The 25,980-nt window shown below is 42.2% G+C and overlaps 1 protein-coding gene across 2 annotated transcripts in view; it reads left to right on the top strand.

The window, feature by feature from the left end:
- SUZ12 (SUZ12 polycomb repressive complex 2 subunit) overlaps window positions 1–25,980 on the top strand; it is a 55,557-nt gene that overhangs the window by 26,708 nt on the left and 2,869 nt on the right. For both annotated transcript variants that reach the window (XM_044981915.1, XM_044981914.1), the window contains exons 7-15: window positions 1,140–1,371; window positions 2,262–2,364; window positions 6,525–6,630; window positions 16,280–16,457; window positions 21,813–21,904; window positions 22,208–22,351; window positions 23,319–23,476; window positions 24,264–24,462; window positions 25,078–25,157. In XM_044981915.1, the coding sequence (XP_044837850.1) occupies window positions 1,140–1,371; window positions 2,262–2,364; window positions 6,525–6,630; window positions 16,280–16,457; window positions 21,813–21,904; window positions 22,208–22,351; window positions 23,319–23,476; window positions 24,264–24,462; window positions 25,078–25,157 (1,292 nt within the window). The remainder of the gene's footprint in view (window positions 1–1,139; window positions 1,372–2,261; window positions 2,365–6,524; window positions 6,631–16,279; window positions 16,458–21,812; window positions 21,905–22,207; window positions 22,352–23,318; window positions 23,477–24,263; window positions 24,463–25,077; window positions 25,158–25,980) is intronic.

Consider the following 25,980-nt stretch of genomic DNA (forward strand, 5'->3'; position numbering starts at 1 on the left):
AGAGGCAGAATAAACTAGGCATTGTACAAAATTATAGGATAACTGCTGTCCTAAGGAGCTTAAAATCTTTTGTATTCCCCAATCATGTGAAACCTCTTCTCTTCCTTTCCTTGCTCCATTCTGTGTTCATTTTTTACATTGTTTTTCTGAAATATTTGTTTCACAAATTTAGTGTACTCTACAGTAATTTGCAGAAGCCTCTCTGAGTTAGCTTGCTACTTTAATTATACTTAATGCTACATCCCGGCTACCAGCAAATTTCACTTCTTGAAATTAGCCATCCAGATAATTGATCTCCAGGATCAAACCAGACTAATGTTAGCCAGACATTTCCTTATATACTCTTAAATCCCTCATGACTATGGAAATGTGGAAGCCAAGTTGTAAATCTGTTTCCATTTAGGTTTAAAATTAGGGAAAGTACTTTGACTGAATGTTCTTAGAAGCCAGACATTCAGACCTGTTTTTAAGATCTGTCCTGTAATTCAACAGTGTTTGTTACTACTTAGGGGTGGATAAGTAGAATGATTGGAGCTACTGTTGATTATTTTAAATATAAATTTTGTTGTGAGTTTAATCATTCTAAAGGTTTCCTGCCTTGTACATCCAATATGGCAAAGTGCTTCATGTTTTGTTTGGGAGATACTGCATATGGCAAACCCAAGTTGAGTAGTTCTTTATCTCCCAAACATTTCATTAAGAGCACTTTGTAATATTGGAAGGACAAGACAGGAGAGCCCTTACAATATATATATATAATGAAAATATGTAATCTTTTGTTAAGTAAATGGAATTAAATTGGGACTAAGAACTACATTACAGTGTTATTGAATGCTGCATGATAGTGTAACAAATTAATCACTTTTCCAAAAAGATGGCTGCTCTTTATACAATGCCATTTTTAACTACACTTTCAAATATCTGTTTATGCATGCAAAACCTGAGATTGCTGTTTCAGATTGGTAGTTCCTTGAAATTTGAATCTAGTCACACCAAGAGGATGCATTGTTTTAGGAAGCACCATTATTTCCAAAATGATGGTAGAGCAGATATAGTAAAATTTAACTATTTTCAAGATAGTGAAGAATTTCCATTTAACAAAACCCCCAAACCTTAAAAACTTTCTTTTATGCTTGCAGGATGTCAGTTGTCCAATAAGGCAAGTTCCTACAGGTAAAAAGCAGGTGCCTTTGAACCCAGACATCAACCAAATAAAGCCAGGCAACTTCCCATCACTCGCTGTTTCCAGCAATGAGTTTGAACCCAGCAACAGCCATATGGTGAAGTCTTACTCATTATTATTCAGAGTAACTCGTCCAGGAAGAAGAGAATTTAATGGAATGATCAATGGTGAGACTAATGAAAACATAGGTAAGTTCAGTTTTCGAACTTGCATTTGTCAGGTTTAGCTTATATGTATGTATATTGTCTTTCAGAACTTCAGGTTGATTAGTCATGCTCAGTAGGATCCAGAATCAAATATGGGTGACTTAATTGGCTTTCATTAGTTTGTAAAGATGTCTGCTTCAAGACAGTACTAGAATACTCCTATATAATGGCTTTTGGCATAGTATACATATGTAATAGCTAACTTTTATCAAGATGTATGTTGTAATGTGCATAAAATAGTAAAGGCTAGCTCTGGCATAGAGTTGATATAAAACAGAACTCTGGAATCTCTTCATTCCTGCTGTTGATTAATCGTCCTGCCAAAACACTGCTGGAAGGTTACTAGTGACTGAACTAAACGGATTCCACAGATACTGCTGTGGCTTTCATTAACAGAGCAAACTTGTTTTAAAATAAAACCGACTAAATCTAATACCTTAATTTTTTCAGAGAATTATAGTATTCCACAGACAGCAAAGCTTTAATGGTAGTTTAGAGAAAAGTATTTTTTTATTTATCATTGATTTATTTATTTTTGCTTTTAATTGTTAAAATACAGAATGAAAAGGGAGGGAGAACAAGGCTTTAATTCTGTAAGCCAGTTTATCTAACACCAAGTTAAAACATGTGATTAACACTATAAGAATGGGGTATCCTAAAATGTTACTAGTATTCAATTAATGATAAAGTTCCAAAAAAAAAATTGATCTGATCACATTACATTACATTAATCCTTGCCTCTGTTACTAGTTAAAAATCACACAAATGTTATAACTTAAAATATATAGTTGGGTCTTTATTCACACTGACTTCCCAATTTGCTGGAATTGCCTGCATTTTTAACAATTGTATGCAATATTTGTGAAATGCAGATGTCAATGAGGAGCTTCCTGCTAGAAGAAAACGTAATTCTTCGAATCGTGAAGATGGAGAAAAGACTTTTGTGGCACAAATGACAGTATTTGATAAAAACAGGTAATATTATGAAAATCAAATGGTTTACTTTTGTTTCTCATGCACTTTGTTGTTAAATGAAAATCTACTTTTGAATTTCATTTTTCTCAATTTTTGTATTCTACATTTTCAATGTGTAGATCAGTGGATGGCTGAAACAAGTGGTGTCAGCTTGGGCTTTGCTGTGAAAGTGTAAACTCCTTGAAAAACTAGTTTGCAGATTTCACAGAGGACACTTCAAATCTAACATTGTTTTATAACCAATGCAGAAAAACATATTGCCTGCTAAAACAAGTTTTAAGATGATCCTGTGGATAATCAACATAAAATCTGTGTCCCTCATCAGTTGTTGGAGGCAGGTATAACTTCTGTTGTCTTATGGACCAGTGACTGCATAATTGGGAAAATAACTCTTAAGTACAGTAGCTAATATTTTATTTGTTGAGATAGAACTTTCTCTTTACCCTGATGATGCAGCCACATATACTATTCCACGATCATCTCAAGGATAGATTAGTTATCGATTACTTCAGAAACACCACAGTAATTGCATATTTCTCCTATCAAAAGCATATTATTTATCTGAGTAACAACAAGCGTGTGTGCTGCCTCATTGTAAATATCAGTTCCCATTGATTATGCAGGTTTGTTTAAAGAAAACTGGGTTGTATTCTTATTGATTTGCTTTATTAGGTTATCATGAAACGCTTATTAAATGTTTTTGTTTTTATTAAGATAACGTGACACTAGTTAGTATACTTAGTTTTTTTTAAAAAAGGCAGTTTGCACTTATTTACAACCTAAAGCAATCCAAATGCTTCAGAAGATACCTGTTACCGTTACTTTGGTTAAGTGAATATGCCAGTATTCTGTGTTTGTTTTGGGGAAAGTCATGCAATAAATGCCAGTGATAGCAAAGGATGAGATCTGCTTGTGTATAGTCTTAAAATATTGGAGTCTGGGATGAGAAACAATCTGTGTGCTGTGATTAGATGGAAGTATGGCTTATTAATATAGAATTCCCTTTATTGCAGTTGGATCAAATGGTCATTCTGCAGGTCATCTAGATCAGTCTCTGAAACCTTGGGATATGACAGTTTTATTTTGTGGAGCATTGGGTCGGAGTTATTCAGAGTAGAACCAAGCCAAATCAGCCATATGATCCAGATGAACATGCGCAGAATTTGTCCCCTGCAGATTTCTTTGCTTCCCCACAGAAAAATGACTTTCTGATGGGGAAGCAAAGGGAAGCCACAAGAGCGGTCATGCAACCTCCCCCAGCAGTATGTTTCGGGTGCCCAGGTTAGCCAGCAGAGAGATAAAATCACTGTGGGGTAGGGAGGTGGGGCTGGGGAAGACCTGGCCGCTGGCTCCTACCCTGCACCAGGCTCAGCTGCTAGTCCTAGCTGGGTTGGGGAGGACTTTGCTCTAAAGCACTATCAAGGTTTTGGTGATTGTAACAAAAGATTGAGTTGGAGTTCACCATTACTGTTTGAAGTAGTTTCAGTGGATTTGTGAAGTCTGCTGATTTTATCTTTTACTTGTGTACGTTGCATGACAGTTTTGAATGCCTAAGTAATAATTGCCTGCACTCAGATTGAAGAGCTGTTGGAATTCTATTAATTGCATCCCTATTTTGAAAATCTGAGTTTGTCTTGCATTGGTTGTCTCTTGTATTGTAGCCAATCCCTATGCACTAGAAGCAAAAAGTGTCCTTTTTCACTTGTTGGCAAATACATTGTTCATAAGATACTGATGAAGGAACTTCATGTTCAAGATTGCCTCCCTGTCTTGTCTATGGAATATCTGATAATAAATATAATTAATTAACCTATGAATATTGAATATATCATTACCAGTGTGTAGCTTGTACCTTGAGTCCAAATCAATACTCAACTCACTTACACTGTAAGCAAAGGTCACCCTTAGTTTAGGTTAGTGGTTAGGACTAACAATTAGCTAATAATTTCCATACGTTCTCCTCTTTCAAAAAATATAAATTAACTGTATCATGTTATGTATGATATTTTGTTTAAAATGCATAGCAGTGCATTTAACTCTATCACAGATAAAAAATATCTGAAAAGTAGTTAGTTTAATCTTAAATGTCATCCTTATTGCAAAATCAACAAAATTCAAGTTCATATCACGTGACCATAGGAAGTAGAGTATGAACTTGAACTTAGACTGTTCCCTGTATTTTCTGATAGCACAGTATTCCAAATTATGAATGTATTTCATATTTAGTACCTCTTTACTTTCTGCTTATTTTTCTAAGTTACAAATGGTTAGTTATTTTCCTTTGTTTTTATTTACCATAAAGTTCAAAATTCAGCTTGGTAAACATCCTTTTTCAGTTTCAGCTGATTCAAATGATGAAAGAAAACATCTTTGCGACTTCAAAAATGCTTTCTGTTCCATTAAAATCAACTTTTCTTCATTGTCAGAGTTGCCAGTTATAGCAACTTAAACTTCCTTTTAAATTTTCCATAAAAATACAAATTAATCATTTATATTAATCATCTGAGGCAAGTGTTTTAATCACTGTTTGGGGCAGAGTATCCAGAAAAGGCAAATATTTAAGATTCAGTCCTCCAGTTGAGATCTCATTTACATTCCCTGCTAGTCACCTATGTTTTCTCTTTCTGTGCATGTTTTCTTTTTTCTTCTAAACCTCTTTTCCATTTTCCGAATGGAGTATTGATGGATCATTTCGCAGTTTACCAAATGCCGTCAAGAAGCAAAACAAACAAGTCTCTGACGGTTTACTTGCTCTGTTTCTAACTTTAGACTGAGATTTTGGATTTACCATTATGGTAAACATGTTTCATATCTAAAGGGAAGGCTATTCCAAGTCAATAAGCAACTATTACAGTATCACATGTTGAGACATCTAAAAATACAGGCAATACTGTTTTCCGGCAAGGCATGATTCTTTTATTGAATACTGATAAAATGGTTTGGATAAACTCAAGTAGCACTTAAAAAATTGCTTGCTAAATAGTTAAGTTTGTTTCTTTCAGACATGGATTATGCATTTGCAACTTTGAGCTGTTGATAGGGATTGGAATGTGGCTAGTAAAATAATAGTGCTCTGAAAAGCAAAATATAATATCTTGGTAGGAAGTGAGTACATGGGATTGTATTTTGACATTACAGAATACGTAGGGCTTGTCTACATGGGGCATTATTGTGGTTTGGCTACTACTTGTAAAGTATAGTAAGTCAGAGCAGAGTGTGGGACTTTACTATGCAGCAAGCTAGTTTACTGTAGATTCATTTTCTGGCTTGCCGTGCAGTAACATCCCATGTTGACAAGCCTTTAGTTGGTGTTTGTGTATACCTTCAGAAGTGTCATAGAAACTTGTGCTGCCATTAAATATTTTCTAGTATATGACTTCAAATTTTACTTCCTAGTCACTTCTCTGTTGCTCCTCCATGCTGTTCAACATGAGTGACAGCAATGAACTTAATAAAATTTTTCTGTGGAAATCTTAGATAGCAGCAGAGCTTGCATGGCTGACTTTAGAATAATCGTGTTTGAGATGAAATGCTTATACAGATTATGCTTTGGCATTGTCCTTACTTACATTGTCAGTGTCTGGACAGAAGTGAAAAAGCACAGTATTGTGCTTGAATTGTCTATTCCAGTGGAGACAAAGGTGTTTTGTGGAGTTTTTTGAGAACTTCAGTCATTAAATCAACAGTGTCTTTGAAAGATGGCTTCTGAAAATGGCAGTGGTAGTGAGTGGGACAAATTCTTCAGTCTTGGGAGTCATGATCTGATGTCCTGACTGGAACGTCTAATATTAGAACATGGATAATTTGGGCATTTTTTGATGACATTTGGTCAATAGGTTTTTCATTTACAGGAAGATTCTCATCATTGCATTGATTTTGTATTTAACGCTTATTTTCTCATATCACATGTGGTTGTGTTCTCTAGGATTTTTTTGTCATTTTTTTGTTAGGTGTCCCATTTTCATCATAGTTTTTGTTTTAGCTGAGATGCAGGCTGTGTTGTCAAATACACTTCTGTGGGGGAGTTGCATTAGTTTCATGCAAATGAACTACCTTGAAAGATTTGTATGTGCAAGTTTCATTGAAATATATTCACTTGTGTTTAAAATGTCAAATATATTTCAGCAGACAGTGAATAAAACGCTACTTTGTGTGTACAGGCGCTTGCAGCTTCTGGATGGGGAATATGAAGTAGCAATGCAGGAAATGGAAGAGTGTCCAATTAGCAAGAAAAGGGCAACATGGGAAACTATACTCGATGGGAAGGTATGGACCATTGTCCCATTAGTTTACAAAATGCTTAAGAGTTAAGCTGCTGAGATCACTGCTGGTCACGCTGATCAATATTGTTTTATTGTTCACTTGTATTCCTCTGTATCATCTATTGTCTCTAGGCTTGTACTTAAATTGTAAGCTTCTTGGGGCAGGAATCCTTTTTGTTTGTACAGCTCCAAGCACAGTGGGGTCCTGGTCTATGACTAAGGCTCTTAATACAAATCTACAATAAAATTAAGGTCACTACACAAACTAAACTTGTGTTGAAATTCTCCATTTCTTCGAGTGCTTGCTCGTGTCGATTCCAAGTAGGTGTGTGCGTGCCGCGTGCACAGTCATTGGAAGGTTTTTCCCTTAGCGGTACCTGTCAGGTCGGCCTGGGCGCCCCCTTGAGTCGTGCCTTTATGGTGCCACATATAGGTCCCTGCCAACCCACCATCTCCTCAGTTCCTTCTTACCGCCAGTGATAGTCGTTGGACCTAAAGGTCTTTCTGGCTTTGGCAAGCAATTCCTCTAGTGATTTTTGTATCTTCAATCTTTAAATAGTTAGTTTTGTATTTAGGGGTTCCCCCTCCACCCCAGTTTGTTCCCCTCTTGGGACTCAGGGTATGCCTTGATCCCAAGGATATAAACTGTGAGAGACCTGCCACAAGCCCATGCCAAAGGGCAATCCCCATTACTCCGGTCTAAAGTGCCTGGGAGAAGCACATCAAACAGATGGTTGCAGGATCTGCAAAGGGTTTTGCCCTAGAACTCAAGCTCAAGTAACTCCTCATGGAGGCAGCTCTCCATCCCCAACCGGCTCTGGGCTAGCAGGACACAGCACCTCCGTGCGGCGCACGCTAGCCTCTGTTAGAGAGGCTACAGCACTGAGGAAGAACTTTTGGTGCACAAACCAGTAGTGTGCATCCTATGCTGGGGCACCCGGCACCTGTCGCTCAGGAAACGGCGCTGTCGACTTCAGGCCTGCAGAGGGGTTCGTCCAGTTTGGCACCGGTGGACTCTCCTGCTAGAGAGTGCCAAGTGGAGGAGTTAGAGCTCCCTTCCATTCTGGACAATTCGAGGTGGCCAGGGACCTGATGGCCATGATGGTACCGCAGTCCCCCACCAGATGAGATAGACCTCAGGCACTGCAAGGTGTGGTGCTGTCCAGAGGCAAGCCTGCAGTGATGTGGCACCGCTCACTGTCTCCGCGGCACCATCCTGCTTGGTACCGGCATGGGCTCCGTGTTTGGAATCTCAGTCATTGGACTCAGAGGCATAGTTCTATTACTTAAGGCACAGCCAGCCCCCGTTGGAATGGGTGCTGCTATAGACAGGAGGCAGGCCAAGTTCTTCTTCGAGTGATTGCTCCTATGCATTCCAGTTAGGTGTGTGCGCGCCGCGCGTGCACGGCTCTTCGGAAGATTTTTACCCTAGCAACTCCGGCGGGCCGGCTGGGCGCCCCCTGGAGTGGCGCCGCTATAGCGCAGGATATATACCCCAGCCGGCCCGTCCGCTCCTCAGTTCCTTCTTTCCGCCCGTGACGGCCGTTGGAACAGTGGAGCACAGCTTAGCTGACCTCCACTTCCCTAGCTACTCGTAGTTTTCTCTCGTTCTGTTTATAGTTGTAGTTAACTCTGTTTGTTTGTAGAATAGTATAGTGTATTTATTTTACAGGGGTCGGGGTTTATCCCCTTCCCCTCACTCGGTGCCGGGTCCGATGCCCGGTCCACAGCGTGTTCTAATGCTCGGCCCGGCCACAAGCCGCTGCCAACAAGAGATCTTCTCCTAAGTGCCTCGAGGGATCTTACCTCCCAGATAAGTGCCGCATTTGTGAGGCCCTTAATCAGTGTTCAAAGGGGAGCGGGGCTTTCATTTTAAACAGCTCCTGAGGGAGGCAGCTCTTGCTCCTCCGCTCTCGGCGCCGAGCGCTAGTTAGTTTTCACGGCGCGCTCCCTCGGCGCCGGTACCGCCAAGGCCTCCTGGCACCACCGTCGCTACCGACGTACCCTCGGCATGGACCCCTCTCCTGGAGGATGAAGAGTTACTCCGGCCAGGCAAGAGCCGTCGAGTCCGGTGCTGGAAAGCTCCCCGGTACGCACCGTGGTCAAGCTCGCCCGGAAGCTGCGTCCGAGCCGCCTGCTCCGCAGCCGAGCGCTATGCTCAGTCGGATCGCCCGGCACCGATGTCTGCCGCGGCACCGACAATATCCGCACCTTTCACTCCGGCCAGGCAAGAGCCGTCGAGTCCGGTGCTGGAAAGCTCCCCGGTACGGACCGTGGTCGAGCTCGTTCTGAAGCTGCGTCCGAGCCGCCTGCTCCGCAGCCGAGCGCTATGCTCAGTCGGATCGCCCGGCACCGATGTCTGCCGCGGCACCGACACTATCCGCACCGTTAACTCCGGCCAGGCAAAAGCCGTCGAGTCCGGTGCTGGAACGCTCCCCGGTACGGGCCATGGTCGAGCTCGCTATGAAGCTGCATCCGTGGTGCCAGTTAGGGTCGAGCTCACTATTCCCTCCTCGCCGGAGACAGTGTCCACGGCGAGGGGGCTGATTGCAACGACAGCATCTGCGCTGCCTCAACCCCCGGCACCGCCGGTGGGGGTTACATAGTTGATGGGCAAGCCTGCCTTGATCAAACCACCCTACCTCGGCACCGCGGAGCGGCACCGTTCAGGGTCGCGGTCCCGCAGATGTTCTCGGTCCCGTCACCGATCTAGGTCTCGGCACCGTTCTCCATGTTGGTACCAATAGTGCTCGCGGCACCGGTCAGCATTCTGATCCCTGGTCCGGGACACTCAGCACCGATCAAGCCCCAGGCACCGGGACGCTCGTAGCCACTCCTGATCATCGAGCCTTGCACCCTCGGTCGACCGCCCGGCACAGCTTCGGTGGCGGGTCCCGTTCTCGGTACCGGTCTGTCTACTGGTACCGATCCCCGGTGCCGCATCGAGCGACGTCAGTTACAGATGGAGACTCTACCAAGAGCTTTCAGCTCCTCCAGGGCCATCCAGCCACGCATCAGTGTCATCCCGTGCGGACACTTCATATGCGTAGCACTCTGTTTTCCGATGTGCCCTCCAGAGTCTTCCAGGAGACCTATCAGTGGTCATTCTGGACGCCTTGCGTGTACTTCCGCGCCAGAGGCGTACCAGTGATCCCATCTCGCTCCGTGCCCTCGGAGCTCCGGGTGCCAGAGGTGACAATTAGTCGTCCCCGTCCGACCGGTACAGAGCAACCCCCGGTTCAGCACCGAGCTCCCAGATCCCACAGGATCAGGAGGTCGTCCAGGAGCTCGAGCCCACACAGGACCCACTTGTCTCATCTTTCTCCTCCCCAGATGAGGCGGGGGCAGGAACATACGCCTCCGGCCCTCCTATAATCGAAATGTGACCAGCCCCTAAATCCAAAGAGGCTGGGCGTGTGGTCTTACTGGGCCGTAAGATGTACCCGGAGGGGGCCCTGCAACTTCGTGTGCCACCCGGGCAGAGATGGCATACTCGTGGTCGGCTCGTTCTCCCCGAGCAGCCTAGGCTCCCTCGACCGGGAGTCAGCGTCCTCCCTGGTGTATCCAGCGATGCTGTTCCATTCACCCCTCGGGGTCCCTCACGACAGACACCCCATCTCTCGGCTGGGTGCTCACCTGGGTCAGTTTCGCACTCACGGCCTTCAGTCGGCTCAAGAGCGGGCCTTACACGTCAATGTCCGAGAGCTGAGAGCAGTATGCCTTGCATACCAGGCGTTTCAGCTGGCGGATCGTCTTAGCAGATCCTTCCTGTCTCACAAGTGGTAGTTTCCTCCCGTCTTTATCTATTCCATTTTCCAGAAGTGGGTCTTTCCCCGCATAGCCCTCCTCGCTCTCGCGAGAACGGAAAGAGAGAGAAATTCTCCTCGTTCCAAGGCCTCTCCCCAGGCTCGGTCTTGGAGGATTTTCCTGAGGCCGCGGATCAGCCATCTATCGTACGCTTTCCACTGTCCCCGCCGGTTCACAAGGTCCTACTCAAACTCCGCAGGGACAGAGCGCCCCTGATCGGGATCGCTCCAGTGTAACCTGGGCAGCCCTGGCACACCATGTTGCTACACCTGTCGGTAGCAACCCTCTTGGCACAGACCCCATGACGTGGAATCACGGCAACCTTCACCACCCGCTCTTGTAATCCCTGCACCTCACAGCAGGACTCCTGTGTGGCTAAACCGATCCGAGTTACGTTGTTCGACCTCGGTTCTACGGGATTCTCCGGGGTGGTATAAAACCGTCCATTCGGTTGAAGTATCTGGCCGAGTGGAAGCATTTCCCATGCTGCTCCGAAACGCGCAAGGTTTCTCCCGCCGAGCTCCCGCTCCATTCCATCTGGTTCCTCAGGGCTTGGAGCGTTTATACACTCCCCCAGTGGGGCCCCGCCATAAACCTGGCTCTTCAATCTGGTTCTAACCAGTTTTATGACTGCCCTATTCGAGCCACTGTCAACAGGCTCGTTGATATAACTGTCCTGCAAGTCAGTTTCCAGTAGCCTTTCCTGCGGCCACACGAGTCTCCGAGCTTCAGACTCTCACAATAGGCCCAAGGTATACTGTGTTCCTCAAGGACAAGGGCAGTTATTACCACGTCCGACCTGCCTCCCTAAGGAGGTGTCGGCCTTTTATATCTACCAGGATATCTTCCTTCCGGTCTTCTTTACGAAGCCACTCTCTTTGCAAGGAGAGCAACGGTTGCCCTCCTTCGACATCTGTAGGGCGTCCGCAATCTATATCTTGCGGACAGAGCCCTCTCGTAACGCCCCCACAACCTTCATCGTACCGGCATACCGGATGAAGGGCATACCTGTCTCCTCCTAGAGGATTTCATCTTCAATGACGTTGTGCATCTGCACCTCTTCTGCTTTGGCCCATGTTCCATAGAGCCACCTTGCTGCACATTCCGCCAGGGCTCACGCTTCTCAGCTGCCTTCCTGGCTCGCATACCCTTTAGGGGGATGTGTTGTGCACCTACCTGGTCCTCGGTCCACACCTTTGCCTCATTGGTCCCGGAGTCCAGAGCTGTTGCAGCTTCTCGCTTAGCGGTTGCGTTCTGCAACATCTAACTCCGACCCCACCGCCTATGTAAGGCTTGGGAATCACCTAACTGGAATGCATAGGAGCAATCACTCGAAGAAGAAAAGACGGTTACTCACCGTAGTAACTGTTGTTCTTCGAGATGTGTTGCTCCTATCCATTCCAGACCCGCCCTCCTTCCCCACTGTCGGAGTAGCCGGCAAGAAGGAACTGAGGAGCGGACGGGCCGGCTGGGGTATATATCCTGCGCTATAGCGGCGCCACTCCAGGGGGCGCCCAGCCGGCCCGCCGGAGTTGCTAGGGTAAAAATCTTCCGAAGAGCCGTGCATGCGCGGTCTTGAGCTGAAACAGCTTAAATTCGTGGAATGCTATGACGTAGTTTAAGGAGTTGATCCCTGCAGACTCTAGACCAGAATTTGCATCTGTGGTGGTGGAGGGTAAGGCAGTGGCACGGACCTCTTTACAGGCCTCCCTGGACATGGCAGACTTGCCCACATTGACCATATCCTTTGCCATTGAAATGAGGAGAATTTCCTGGCTTCAAGTCTCGGGTCTCCCCCTAGAGGTCCAGCAGACAATACAAGACCTGCCCTTTGATAGGTTGGGGTTATTTTCAGAGTAGGCGGACTCCAAACTCCATAGCCTAAAGGATTCAAGGGCAACATTGAAGTCTCTGGGCCCATGCACTCCTGCTACTCAGAGGAAGCATTTAAAGCCCCAACCTCCTCTGTTTCTACCCTCCCCAGCCTAGCTGGGACTTCTCCAAGAAGCAGGGCATGAATAACAGATGCAAGCTTCCCCATCTGCTGCCCAATTAGGGCCATGGCTCGGTGAAGCAGTCCTCTGGCTCCAAGCACACCTTTTGAGTCACTGGCTCCTTCCCTCTGTTGTCTGAATTGTCTGTCCCACTTGTACTGTGCATGGGCCCAGATAACCTTAGACTGCTGGGTTCTCCACATGGTAGACATGGGATATTCTCTCCAATATTGCTCTTCCCTTCCCTCCCATCCCCCTTCCTGGTCCCAACTTCTTATGCTGGAGGTGCAAACACTCCTAGCTGCAGGAGCTTTAGAGGGGGTCCCACAGGAGCTATGAGGCAAGGGTTTTTACTCCCAATATTTCCTAATCCCCAAAGCCAAAGAGGGTCTCAGACCCATTCTTGACCTCCGAGACCTCAACAGATTCCTGAAGAAACCGAATTTCTGCATGGTCTTTTTGGCTGCCATCATCCCATCCCTGGATCTGGGGGACTGGTGCACCACCCTTGACTTGAAGGATGTATACTTTCGCATATCAATAGTCCCGTCCCACAAACTTTTTCTCAGGTTCATAGTGAATCACAGCCATTACCAATTTACAGTCCTTCCTTTCGGCTTTTCAGTGGCCCCTCGAGTGTTCGCCAAGTGCATGACAGTCGTGGCCGCCTTCCTAAGGAGACAGCAGATGCAGGTGTTCCCGTATCTTGACAACTGGCTTGTCAAGGGCTGCCCCAGGGCTCAGGTAGAGGCACATGTACATTGTCAAAGCTCAATCGTATTAAATCTGGGGCTATTGCTGAATATGCCCAAGCCCACCCTATCCCCAACCCAGAGGATAGAGCTTATAGGAGCTGTGCTAGACTCCACCCAAGCCAGGCCATTCCTGCCAGAGTCATGCTTCCAGACCATGTGCTCTATTACAGAGGACTTTCAGTGTTTCCACACCATGACAACGACAGAGCTGCTTGAAGCTGATCGGTCACATGGCTGCTTGCACATAAGTAGTCCAGCATGCAAGGCTGCAGCTCAGAGCCCTTCAGGCCTGGCTGGCTTCAGTATACCGTCTAAACAGACAGTTTGGACAAGGTAGTGTTGCTTCCTCCTTGGGTTGTCGGATCTCACTGTTAGTGGCTCAACCCTCAGGCAGTTTGCGCAGGAGTGCCCTTCTCTAGACCGCAACCAGCGATGTCGCTAGTTACAGACATTTCAGTGTGGGGTGGGATGCGCATCTAGGTGAGCTCAGGATGCAAGGCCTCTGGTCCCAAACAGAACTTTTGCTCCATATCAAAGTCAGAGAGTTGAGGGCGGTTCTCTTAGCCTATCAAACCTTCCAATCCCACCTGGAGGGCAGGTGTGTAACGGTCATAACGGACAATACAACAGCGATGTTTCATAGAAACAGACGGGGTGGAGCACGCTTCTCTCCCCTATGCCAGGAAGCCCTCAAGCTATGGGACTTCTGCATAGCTCACTCACTCAATATACCTAGAGGCATCTTACTTTCTGGGATCACAGAATGAGCTGGCAGGGACCATCTCAGCAGATCCTTCCATGCCCATGAGTGGTCGAGTTGCCTGGACATTGTGAACATCATCTTCCAATTGTGGGGAGTTCCCCAGGTGGACCTGGTTGCGACGAAAATGAACAGGAAGTGTCAACAGTTTTGCTCCTTCCTGAATCACAGCCCGGGCTTGACCGAGGATGCATTTCTTCTCCTCTGGAAGGATCGTTTGTTTTGTGCTTTCCCACTTGTTCACAAGGTCTCGCTCAAGATCAGAAGGGACACGGTGTCAGTCTAGCCCTGCCAACACTGGTACACATGGCGGGAACTGTCAGTAGCTGCTCTAATAGCCCTGCTGGATCTCATCACTCAAGTCCACAGTCACCTTCAGCACCCCAACCTTGAGTCTCTCCGACTCATAGCATGGAAGCTTTGTGGCTAAACGCTATGGAGTTGGCGTGCTCTGAAACTGTCAGGGAGTTCCTCGGCAGCCAAAAGCCATACACTAGAGCCACTTACTTAGCTAAGTGGATGAGATTTTCCATTTGGGCGATGCAAAGGGGAACATCTCCGACTCAAGCATCAATACCTTCCATTTTAAACTGTCTGTTGCACTTGAAGCAGTCAGGTCTGGCGGTGTCATCCTTAGAGGTTCACCTAGCAGCCATCTTGGCATTCCACTTGGGTGGACGGTCAATCAGTCTTCGCTAGTCCGACGGTAGATCGTTTTCTTAAGGGCCTGGAGAGGTTATACCTTGCAGTCCATCATCCAGTACTAGCATGGGATCTTAACCTGGTATTCTCCAGTTTAATGGGACCTCCCTTCGAGCCCGTAGCAACATGCTCACTCTTCTACCTCTCATGGAGAGTAGCATTGGGTATCTGAGATTAAAGCCTTGACATGTGAACCTCCATACATGGTCTTCTACAAAGACAAGTTCCAGTTGCGGCCCCATCCAGCCTTTCTGCCAAAGGTGGTATCTCAGTTTCACATAAGTCAGGACATTTTCCTTCCGGTGTTTTACCCTAAGCCATACACCAACAGCAGGGAGCAAAGACTCCATTCCCTGGACATGAGGCAGGCTTTGGCCTTCTATATTGAAAGGACAAAACTGTTCCGGAAGTCTAACCAGCTATTTGTTGCCAAAGCGGATAGGATGAAGGGCCTCCCTGTATCATCCCAAAGAATTTTGATGTGAAACATTCGGGAGTGTTACGACCTGGCAAAAGTGCCAGCCCTGACACTAACAGCACATTCTACATGGGCGCAGGCCTCCTCGGCCACTTTCCTGGCACAAGTTCCTGTACAGGAGATTTACAGGCAGCGACCTGGTCCTCAATCCACACGTTTACTTTGCATTATGCCAGCATGCCAGGAATGATACATCTTTTGGCAGAGCGGTGCTTCAATTAGCGAATCTGCAAGCTTTGACCCCTCCTCATACGGTCTGCTTGGGAGTCACCTACTTGGAATCAATATGAGCAAGCTCTCGAAGAAAAAATGGTTACTTACCTTCTTGTAACTGTTCTTTGAGATGTGGTGTTCATATCCATTCTAAGACCCACCCGCCTTCCCCTCCGTCAGAGACTCCAGCAAGAAGTAACTGAGGAGCTGGCAGGTCAGCAGGGACCTATGTGAAGCGCCATGAAGGTGCGACTCCAGGGGGTGCCCAGCCTGACCCAAAGGGTACTGCTAGGGGAAAAACCTTACGACAACTGTGCTTGCGGCATCCATATGCCTACTTGGAATCGTCATGAGCAACACATCTTGAATAGTTACGAGAAGGTAGGTAACTGTTTTTATGGTACTTGGTGTTTCTTCTGAGTGCCACATTTAATTTGAAAATCAGTTATATATTACATTTGACTTGGGCAAACCTACAGGAATACGGTCCAGAAGGAAAATAGTAAACAATACATTAAAAAAAAAAAGACAGAGAAAGAACTTCTAGAAAAACAAGCTGGAGCATAAAAACACAATCATAAGAAGATTAGTGATCATGGACTTTTGGGCCCTCACTCATATTGGTAAGCTGTTTTTCACACCAGCAGGGCCACTGAGGTGAGAACTTTTCATGTGAGTAACTGCTCACCAGTGTGTGAGGAGATGGAGGGAGAGTCACAATTTGTCCCCTTAGTGTTAGCATTTTTAAATTTAAACTCTTTAAAATGCTTATCTTGAGAGTACAAGAGTCTAAATTTAGAAAATGATTACAATTATGATCAAAAGCCACTTGTACATTTTGATTTGTTGGGGGGAAAATAGTGTCATTTCATCCATAAAAGCTTTTTCATGCAAAGTAATTTCAGTGTTTCCCAAGTAAAAACATGTGTTGTTTTTTCCCCCAGAGGTTACCTCCATTTGAAACATTTTCTCAGGGACCTACACTTCAGTTTACCCTTCGTTGGACAGGAGATACAAATGATAAATCTACAGCTCCTATAGCCAAACCTCTTGCAACACGAAATTCAGAAAGTCTCCCTCAAGAAAACAAGCCTACTTCTGTTAAACCTGCTCAGACTATAGGTAAGTGAACACCCAGTTTCTCATGTTTTGGGGACACTGATTTTTTTGGGTCTTAACAGTCTCTTTGAGCTCTTCTACACTGAAATGCCCACTTTAAGAATTCCTTATTGCTGCATTACTAAATTAAAAAACAAACCTGTGGGGTGCTTTGTTACACCAGTGGAGCTATAAAAGATCATGTAACACCATTTGTTTCAGCTGCAGTGGTTTATGTACTGGTTTTCCAAATTTATTTTTTGTAGGATTATTATATTTTAATTGCTTTACTGAAGATTTTTTTAATGGAATTTTAAGGTAAGCAGAACATGGAGTAGCTGTCCTCATAAGTTTATTTTAAGACTAGCAGGTGAGATCAGTTTAAATATTCATAAGCAGATAGATAAAAGCTTACCTTGTATACTGATATGATATAAGTCTTTGGAAAGGTAGTGGTGAGATCTAAGTATACTTTTTCTAGGATTTTCTGCTTTCTTAGATTGCCTTAATCTTTCTGATTTATTAATTGAAATTTCATCCAACTCATGCACTGTGGTGAAAATGATCCTATTAATCCAGAATTTGGCATTCATATGACAATTGTGTAACACTTAACATCCAGTTGTTTCTAACATAGTGGAAAAGCACTGTCTGAAATAGTTGGTGCTTTAAATCAGAATACATTTTGATAAAAGTTTAAGGGATGGATGTTTCAATTGGCATTCATCAGAATATAGAGATTTTCTAATCTCTGGAGCTAATTTTTATATTGTCTGGGAATAATATTGAACTGGTAATTATCTCCTTGACATGTAATTGATATAGTGTATTGTAAACCTGAACTATATTTACTGTTCAAGTAAGATGAGTTTCTTAGACATTTGTCAGGGTTTTCAATTTTTTGCCCTTTTTGCTCAGTACTTTGCATGTGACTAGCTGACGGAAATTACTTACTCTTAGAATATCATGCTTATACTTTCCATCTATATGAAAGAGGAGTTCTGAAAATTGTAATAACTCAGCCTTCAGAGGAGCGGCAGTAGCTCCAATTTCTACCCGTAATGCTCAGCGGTAAAACTGTGTACTGGTGTCCTGTTGGTCAGTTAGAACAAAGCTGATTTAGTCATTTGTAATTGAGGTAAATTAGTATTCATAGAATATAGGTTAAGCTTTAAACTCAGATTTTTGTGTTTTTATTATTGAACTGCTCCTTTTGACCATCTTTCTCCTCAGCAACCTGTTAGTGGAAGAGTTAGTAATTCTAAGGATCCAGAGCTCTAGATATTAAAAATCTTCCAAACTTGTTCTGTCTTTTCATTTTGGTTAAATGAATTTTCTCTTGACACTTTCTCTTTTTCCCCCCTCAGCAACCTGTTAGCGTTTACTGTAAGGTCTTCCCGTAACGGATTGGGAGCCTAGATTCAAACTGTAACAACGTCAGTGTTTAAAACGTTTTCTTCATCACTGCATTAAATGTCATTAAAGTCAAGCAATATTGGCTAGAGTGCTCTTTTCAAATTCATTTAATATTAGTTCAAAATGCTTCAGTTAGGAAAATGACTTGTTGAAATGTTCACTGTTTCATTCCCATGTTAATTTATAACAGAACTGAAGACTTTAATGGATTACTGTAGTTTAATTTTTTTTTAAATAGTAGTATTTTATATTTTTGCATTTACTTAATCTTGAAATCTTTTGTACTCAATGCAATATTAGTGGAACAGTTGGGTTTTTATATATAGATGTTGGTGCTACTGTGCAAGTAGAAATTTAAATCACTTTTGTCAATATAATCTGGCCCACTACTACTTCAGAGACCTGTTTTATCATAACCTATTGATATTCACTGCATATCTAAAATAGACATTTTTTCAGTCATCTGGCATAATTAAATTGGTTTAATTTATATGAACTAGTATTTTGATGCACCTTAGAGACTAACATTTATTTGAGCATAAGCTTTCGTGGGCTACAGCCCACTTCTTCAGATGTGTAGAATGGAACATATAGTAGACACACACACACACACACCCACCGTGAAAAGGTGGAAGTAGCCATACCAACTCTAAGAGGTTAATTAATTAAGATGAGCCATTATCAGCAGGAGAAAAAAACTTTTGTAGTGATAATCAAGATGGCCCATTTCAGACAGTTGACAAGAGGTGTGAGGATACTTAACATGGGGAAATAGATTCAATCTGTGTAATGACTCAGCCATTTCCAGTCTCTATTCAAGCCTAAATTAATGGTATCTAGTTGCATATTAATTCAAGTTCAGCAGTTTCTCATTGGAGTTTCCTTACTATATGTTCCATTCTATGCCTCTGAAGAAGTGGGCTGTAGCCCACGAAAGCCTATGCTCAAATAAATGTGTTAGTCTCTAAGGTGCCACAAGTATTCCTGTTCTTTTTGTGGATACAGACTAACACGGCTGCTACTCTGAAACCTAGTATTTTGATGAGCGCTATTGAAATGCCTGTACATAAAATAAAATGGCAAAATATACACAAGCCTAAAGAAATGTCCTCAGTACCTATTTAAAAGCTGTCACCTAAATTTGTAAATGGGTCATTTTTAAAAGTGTATTTTTATTGCATATAAAATTATACCTGAACTTGATTTGCATTGAGAATTATAGTGGCTATATTAGAAACCCCTTGTAAAAGGGATTAATACAGGCATCGGTCATAGCTATAGTGTTGGAGGTAAGGTATGAAAATGACATTAGCTCTCTTTTCAAAGAAGACACTTCTCAGTTAAAGGTCCTAAAACGTCAAAATAGAAAATTTACTTTTTACTCATATAATAAGCCTTGCTTTTAAGCATCATCGTTGAAATCTTGCAAATCTATTCAAATTTTCAATATATATTATTATTTATAAAACTTTAACTGACTTGGAAACTTCCAGTGTCCCTCATAGGTTTTAGCTGGAATGCAGTTCTGTCCACCAGGATTTAATTCCTAGAGGTTGAAGGAGGCAGTTATTCTCGTTAGTCTCCCCTGTTCTGGAGTTTCTTCTTCTAGTTCGCTTAAGTCTGATGCCTTCAGGATGGTAATGCAAAATGCATTAATTTATTCTCATTTGTTGATTTTGGTCCATTGGAATAATAACTGTCTGGCTGGAGGTAATAACAGGAGAAGGTCTGTTTTGTGGCCGTTTGTTTCCAATAGGTGCACGTTTTTATAATTTGCCCAACTATTGTGTTATACAGTAATAAACTACATGGGTCACAAGTGGCCCCTATATCTATACAGCTTCTTCCAGGGGATGGGAATTCATTTAACTACTTCAGCTCTTCTGTGTAATAATGCAGACACCAATCAGCAACAGCATCAGTGCCCAGCTCTCCAGAAGTCCATGCCCAACCTTCACAGGATGAACCTTAACTTTCTCAGCTATACTCAGAATGGCAGCTGCACCTTCTAGGAATCTGAGATGCTGTCCAGAATAAAGCACTGAAATGATGCTGTCCTCAGTAAGGCCGCCTTAGTGCCAGATCCTTTCGATTAATCCTCCACCCAAACTAGGGATTAGAGATGGGATAGGAGCTACTTCATGACTTTGAAAATACGGACTGCTAATTCAGCCCAGATAAACTTGGTTAACTCGTAGTAGAGGAAGCCCTCAGGAGGAAGTTGTATTCCCCCTTGACTGGCAAAGTTCCACTTTTTCTCACTGCTTCTCCATGCCAGGTCTCCTGGTGGTCCACTGTTTCTCTGGGCTTGGCTAACGGTGGAATTGTTGAGCAGAATAGTAGTTGACTGCAGAAATGAACAGAGAGGGACAAGGAACAGGTTGTTGGCCAGAAAAGCTGCATTGCTAATTTGTCTTGCATCAGAGCATCTTATCAAGCAGGCTGGCTCACGTTCTCATGTTCTCCCAGATGAGAGATCCCACCAGGCAAGGTGCTCCAAAGCAATCTGTAATCAATAGACAATCTTGAAGGTGTATTTATCAACTAAAACAAAACTTTGAAGATTCTGCAATAGATTCGTATCCCAGCACTTTGGACCATAGACAAGTTGTTTTTTATAGTGGAGGAAGTTTCTAATATCTACATCTTATTTCCTGAGTGTTGAGAAGTGAAGATGGACAGAAAAGACTTGATTATAACATCTGCAGATTGAGATGGTCTGTAGTGGAACCCAGACAGCAAAGGACAGGATCTGATGCTGCTTTCTGAAGGATAAATATGCTCTGAATGTTGTCAGCTGTGTTCCTGGCAGACTTCCTAAGGCAGACTTGTGAAAGGATCTCTCTAAGACAGTAGAGCTTTTCAGAACATCGGGTTGACCCTCTGCTAAATCCTGAAAACCAGACAGCCCATAGCTTACTACCCATGCAATGTTAGTTCTTTGTAGGTGGTACAAAGAACTAGGGGTGTAGGTCCTTTTCTTGCTTTTATGTTAGAATTATAGCAAGGGTATGCATATTTTCACCTGTTCCTAAAATCTTAAGTGCAGAGTGTCTGCATTTTGTAAACAGCTTGAAAATCAAGATTCTATATTTAGTGGTTAGAGACTAATTTTGACCCATGTTATTGACCATTCAGAGGCAAGTAGGTTTTATAATTGGTTTTGCTTCTTAGTAGGTAGACTTTTTTAAGGATCAAGTTGTATACTTAGGTCTCTTGTCTCTGACCTCCATTTGAGTCTACATATTGCATGTAATTTTTCTGGCTTACTATTGGTAACTTGTCTAGTGGGCATCATGTTACTATACTGAATGAAAGGAATGACCATAGTGGGCTAAAAGACCGTGTGCCAAGCACCTGTTTGATGTTTAAATCACACTGTCAACTAAGGAATTGTTATATTCATATGTGATGCCAAAATTGGCCCTAATATTAACCAAAAAAGTTTGATTTCAGGCAAAAATTCTAAATTATATACTTGTTTTTTACATTATAGCTGCATTTGATACTGTGTGTTCTCTTGTCTGACTTAAGAAATCTTTGAAATTGAATTTAGGCAATGTGTTCTGAGTGCAGTCAAATGAAGCTGTATTTTTCAGTGTTTTCCACCCAGGTCTGTTTTGACTATTACTAAAGAAATGTCTTAACTTAAATGGAGAAGCCCTGACCAGAAAAGAGAACATTGTTCTTAACCTGAAATGTTCAGGTAATCTGAAGGGTTCCCCCAATCTGGAGAGCCACTTGGTGTTTAAATTATATTTGTAACTGTAGATTTGAGAAGGAAGCTGAACACTAAGACTCGTTGTTTGGTGAGCTACCCAACTCAGAGTACACTGAAGTAGCTCATTCCCTCCAGAATGAGGGAACCCTTTACAGAGCTGCTATATTCAGGTAAGAAACAATGTCCTTTTCCCATCACACTAAACAGATGTGCGTGTCTTTATACATATGTTCTTTTTGTAGCTGTGAAAGAATCCTTGCCAACAGACCTACAAACAAGAAAAGAGAGAGATGTTTTAAATGAACCTCGACAAAAGTTACGGATATTTTACCAGGTATTGGAAGTTTAACACCATTAAGAATGGAGAAGTATAGAAGTATTATAGAATTTAAATGTTCAGGCCTGATCTTTATGCAGATTTTCCCATCTGTGTGAAAGAGGAGGAATTTTTAGCTATATCTGCAGCACTGTCCCAGTTGCCACTTCAGCAGAATAGCACTTCCCCATGATCATTCCCATAGGGAATGTGTGTGCGCGTTAAGGTGATGGATTTTTAACTGGGTTTTGAGGGTGGAGGACTAATGGATGAAATATTTCAGATAATGCTAATACCAACCTTTTTTTTTGTTTGCATCAGTTCCTGTATAACAACAATACAAGACAGCAGACTGAAGCCAGAGATGACTTGCATTGCCCCTGGTGCACGTTGAACTGCCGCAAACTTTATAGTTTACTCAAACATCTTAAGCTTTGTCACAGCAGATTTATTTTTAATTATGTTGTAAGTAATCTTAAGTTATCAGTATGAAACAGTCTGTCATAGCTACTGTATAGCGCAGTGACATCATTGCCATTCTGTTGTAAGTCACATAGTAAGGATCAGCTCCCTGTTTAAGTATGTGAAGCCAAAATTGGGCCCCAAGAGATTCCCTCCCCCCCCATTGACTTAATCTTTAACAGTACATGAGAATCACTTCAGTTTAGAATATTTTTCTTCACTGTAGTTGTCTTTTGATACTGTGTATTCGTTTATATGATATAGTCAGTAATTTAACTTAGATTTAAAATCAGGAATTTCCTGAGATTTTTAGGAAGCAGTTAATGATTTCAAGACCTGTTAATTTTAGTTTAGTAAGGGACTGTATGCAAAAGATTACTTAAGAAATGTTTCCTTTCCAATGCATTGTTTGTGTTTTCAAATCACTAAATTTATTTGATTTCCTTCATTTTAAACTAAGATTCCTATTTCCTCTTTTTGTCTATATCATGTCCATATTGTAGCTTCAGCACTTGGCGATTCGGTTAGAATATAGGGCAAGGACTGGCAGGTTTCCTAAAGGATTTATAAAACTTTTGAGGCACTCTTCTGAATCACATCTGTATTTGTGAGCTTCTGAATATTAATTTGTAAACTTGTTACTTTTATTGAGTTTTTCAAACCAAACTGTTGGCTTTGTATTAAAATCCTTGGACGAAAAGGGTAAGAATGAAGCATTCAGGATGAAGAGGCCTTTGTATCTAAAGGAAAAAAATATTACTTAAACTGTCTTGCTATCTCTGGGGAAGGAAGAGAAAACTAGAACCACGTGAGACTTAATACTATGAATGCAATGATTTTGTAAGGCATTTTGAGTTTGGACGGTCACTGTTCTAAAACTCTCTGAGGGATTGAGAAAAAGAGGATAAATCCTGGTACAATAGTGACTTTCCTTTATTATGCTAAATGTATTTACTATTATTTGTTACAGTATCATCCAAAAGGTGCTAGGATAGATGTTTCCATCAATGAGTGTTATGATGGCTCCTATGCAGGAAATCCTCAGGATATTCATCGTCAGCCTGGATTTGCTTTCAGTCGCAATGGACCAGTCAAAAGAACTCCTATCACACACATCCTTGTATGCAGGTAGGGGAATAAAAAGTGAAGTGGTGTTCTGTATGTATTGCATGGACCAAACTTTGCCTTTACATACCCATTGGTTTCTGTAAAGTTGCATGTGGTTTGAGGGTAGAATTTGTTCCTCTGTTAGAAAACCAGGAAAGGAAATTCAAAGTGAACGAGTAGTTGTATTTTGAAAAGTGACCTTGTAAAATGGTATTGAGGGATATCATCCTCATCAGTGATTCCATTTAAAACTAGTTGACTTTTTAAGTAAAAAGGTAGCTTTCATAGCTGCCAGCCATACCCAGCTCATCCTATGATCTGAAAGATAAGGTATGTTCTTTTTCTTGTGCTTCACCAGTAATGATGATTTTTTAATTTGGAGTATAGTTAACAAATCTCTGAGAGACAGAAAAGAATCCATCTGAGTCTTCTATATGTACTGGCTCTGTAATGCTAACAGGAGTAAAAGAGTATTGTTACTGAAGCAAGCAGATATGACAAACCTTATTCTTCATGTATGTTCAGTCAAGTAAGAATATGGTATTTTCATATTCTATTTAATCTGACTAACTGCACTCTTAAATTATATTATTCAGATACTTGCACAATAACTTATTCTCTGAGGTCTAATATGGTTTTTATGCTTAATCCTTTGTATTAGATTTGGAAACTACAATATACACAACCCAATAAAATGACAAGTATTAGTAATTAGTACCACTGGTGACTAGTGTTTGCATTGCTGAAGTCTGATAGAACTGAAAACTAACATGTAAAGTATGCTTAGTTAATTTTTTTCTTTCATTAGGCCAAAGCGTACAAAAGCAAGTATGTCAGAGTTTCTTGAATCAGAAGATGGAGAAGTGGAACAGCAAAGAACATACAGCAGTGGACACAATCGGTTATATTTCCACAGTGATACCTGTTTACCTCTCCGTCCACAAGAAATGGAAGTAGACAGTGAAGATGAAAAAGATCCTGAATGGCTGAGAGAGAAAACTATTACAGTAAATTATTCTTTATTACAAAAATGTATTTAGGTGAATTTTCCTTGCCTATGTTTTATAAAAATTATTCAGTAAACAATTTATCAATTTCACTAAGCAGAGGTAGTTTTCCATCAGTCAGAAATCCAAATAGTGGTGTGTGTATATATACACACACCTTCTCTTATTAGACTAGTCAAATGGCACCTAGCCTTTGGGATTAAAGCCCTGAGTTCATTAGAGTTGCACCACTAACATTAAATGTTTATCCATTTGAACTGCGGGCACTAAAGTGAACATGAAGTCTGTCCTCAGTTGCTAATCCAGTGCAGTTCACATAATCTTACAGGCTCCCTTCGTTTTCATATGTTGCTGTTATTTAGTGCAGGAATACCAGTTGATTACAAGAAACATATGGAAATGTGGGTGTAGTAATAAAGAACTTGTACATCACATTTTTGCATTGTGGTCTACACCACGATCTACCCTGACTGAAGAGTATTTTGATGAATTTACAGGAACAGTTGTTTCTGTGAAATATAGGTGATTGAAAACCAGGAAAGGAAGTTCAAAGTGAACAAGTACTATATTTGCTAACCTTGGGATTTTAATGTTTGTTTGATATTTTCACTGCAGCAAATTGAAGAATTTTCTGATGTTAACGAAGGAGAGAAAGAAGTGATGAAATTGTGGAATCTACATGTTATGAAGCACGGGTATGATAGTTTCTTATAACTTTTACTAGAATAGACTTACTTTATACCATTTTTTGCTGCGTTGAAGTTTAATTGTGTTAAAAAACACAATCTACATGTTATGAAGCACGGGTATGATAGTTTCTTATAACTTTTACTAGAATAGACTTACTTTATACCATTTTTTTGCTGCGTTGAAGTTTAATTGTGTTAAAATACACAATTAATTTGTATGTGTTTAACCTTTTAAATATAGTGGATCCTCCTTTCCTCTTTACTCGCTATACTCAATCTTGAACAGTACCTTGTCAGAGGATATTTAAATCCTGCATTTTGATTGCAGTTCCTGGAAGCTGGGGCATTTGGGATGCTATTTCTAATTATGCCTTTGTGATCCCTCCAGGATCAAAGTACTTTAAAACTGCGTGAAATGCTTCACATAGCACTAAATTACAACCAGCTCTGGGGAGAAATGGAGCAACTATTTAACAGTGCACAGACATCATTTAGAAAGGACTTAAACATACCATTGTATTCAATGGAAATTGGATGAGGTAATTTAGGTAGGCAGATTCTAATTGCTTGAATTTGAATTTGCCAGAACGTCTATGCTAACTCTCCCTTCTCTTGCAAAAAGTCCAGTAGAATCTTCAGTAGCCACAGCTGCCCAGGATCTTGGATGAGACGCTACTTTTGCTAAACAGTGTAGCATGTGTAAAGGAATTTTTCTCTACACATAGTGTATTTATTTTCTAGCCTTAATTTTTCAAAGCCAAGTTGAAAAGGAAAACCAAACGTCTGATGTGGTGTAAACATAAATCCAGCAAGACAAATACGTTCTATA

The sequence above is a fragment of the Mauremys mutica genome, chromosome 12 (genome assembly GCF_020497125.1).
Source record: "Mauremys mutica isolate MM-2020 ecotype Southern chromosome 12, ASM2049712v1, whole genome shotgun sequence".
NCBI lineage: Eukaryota > Metazoa > Chordata > Testudines > Geoemydidae > Mauremys > Mauremys mutica.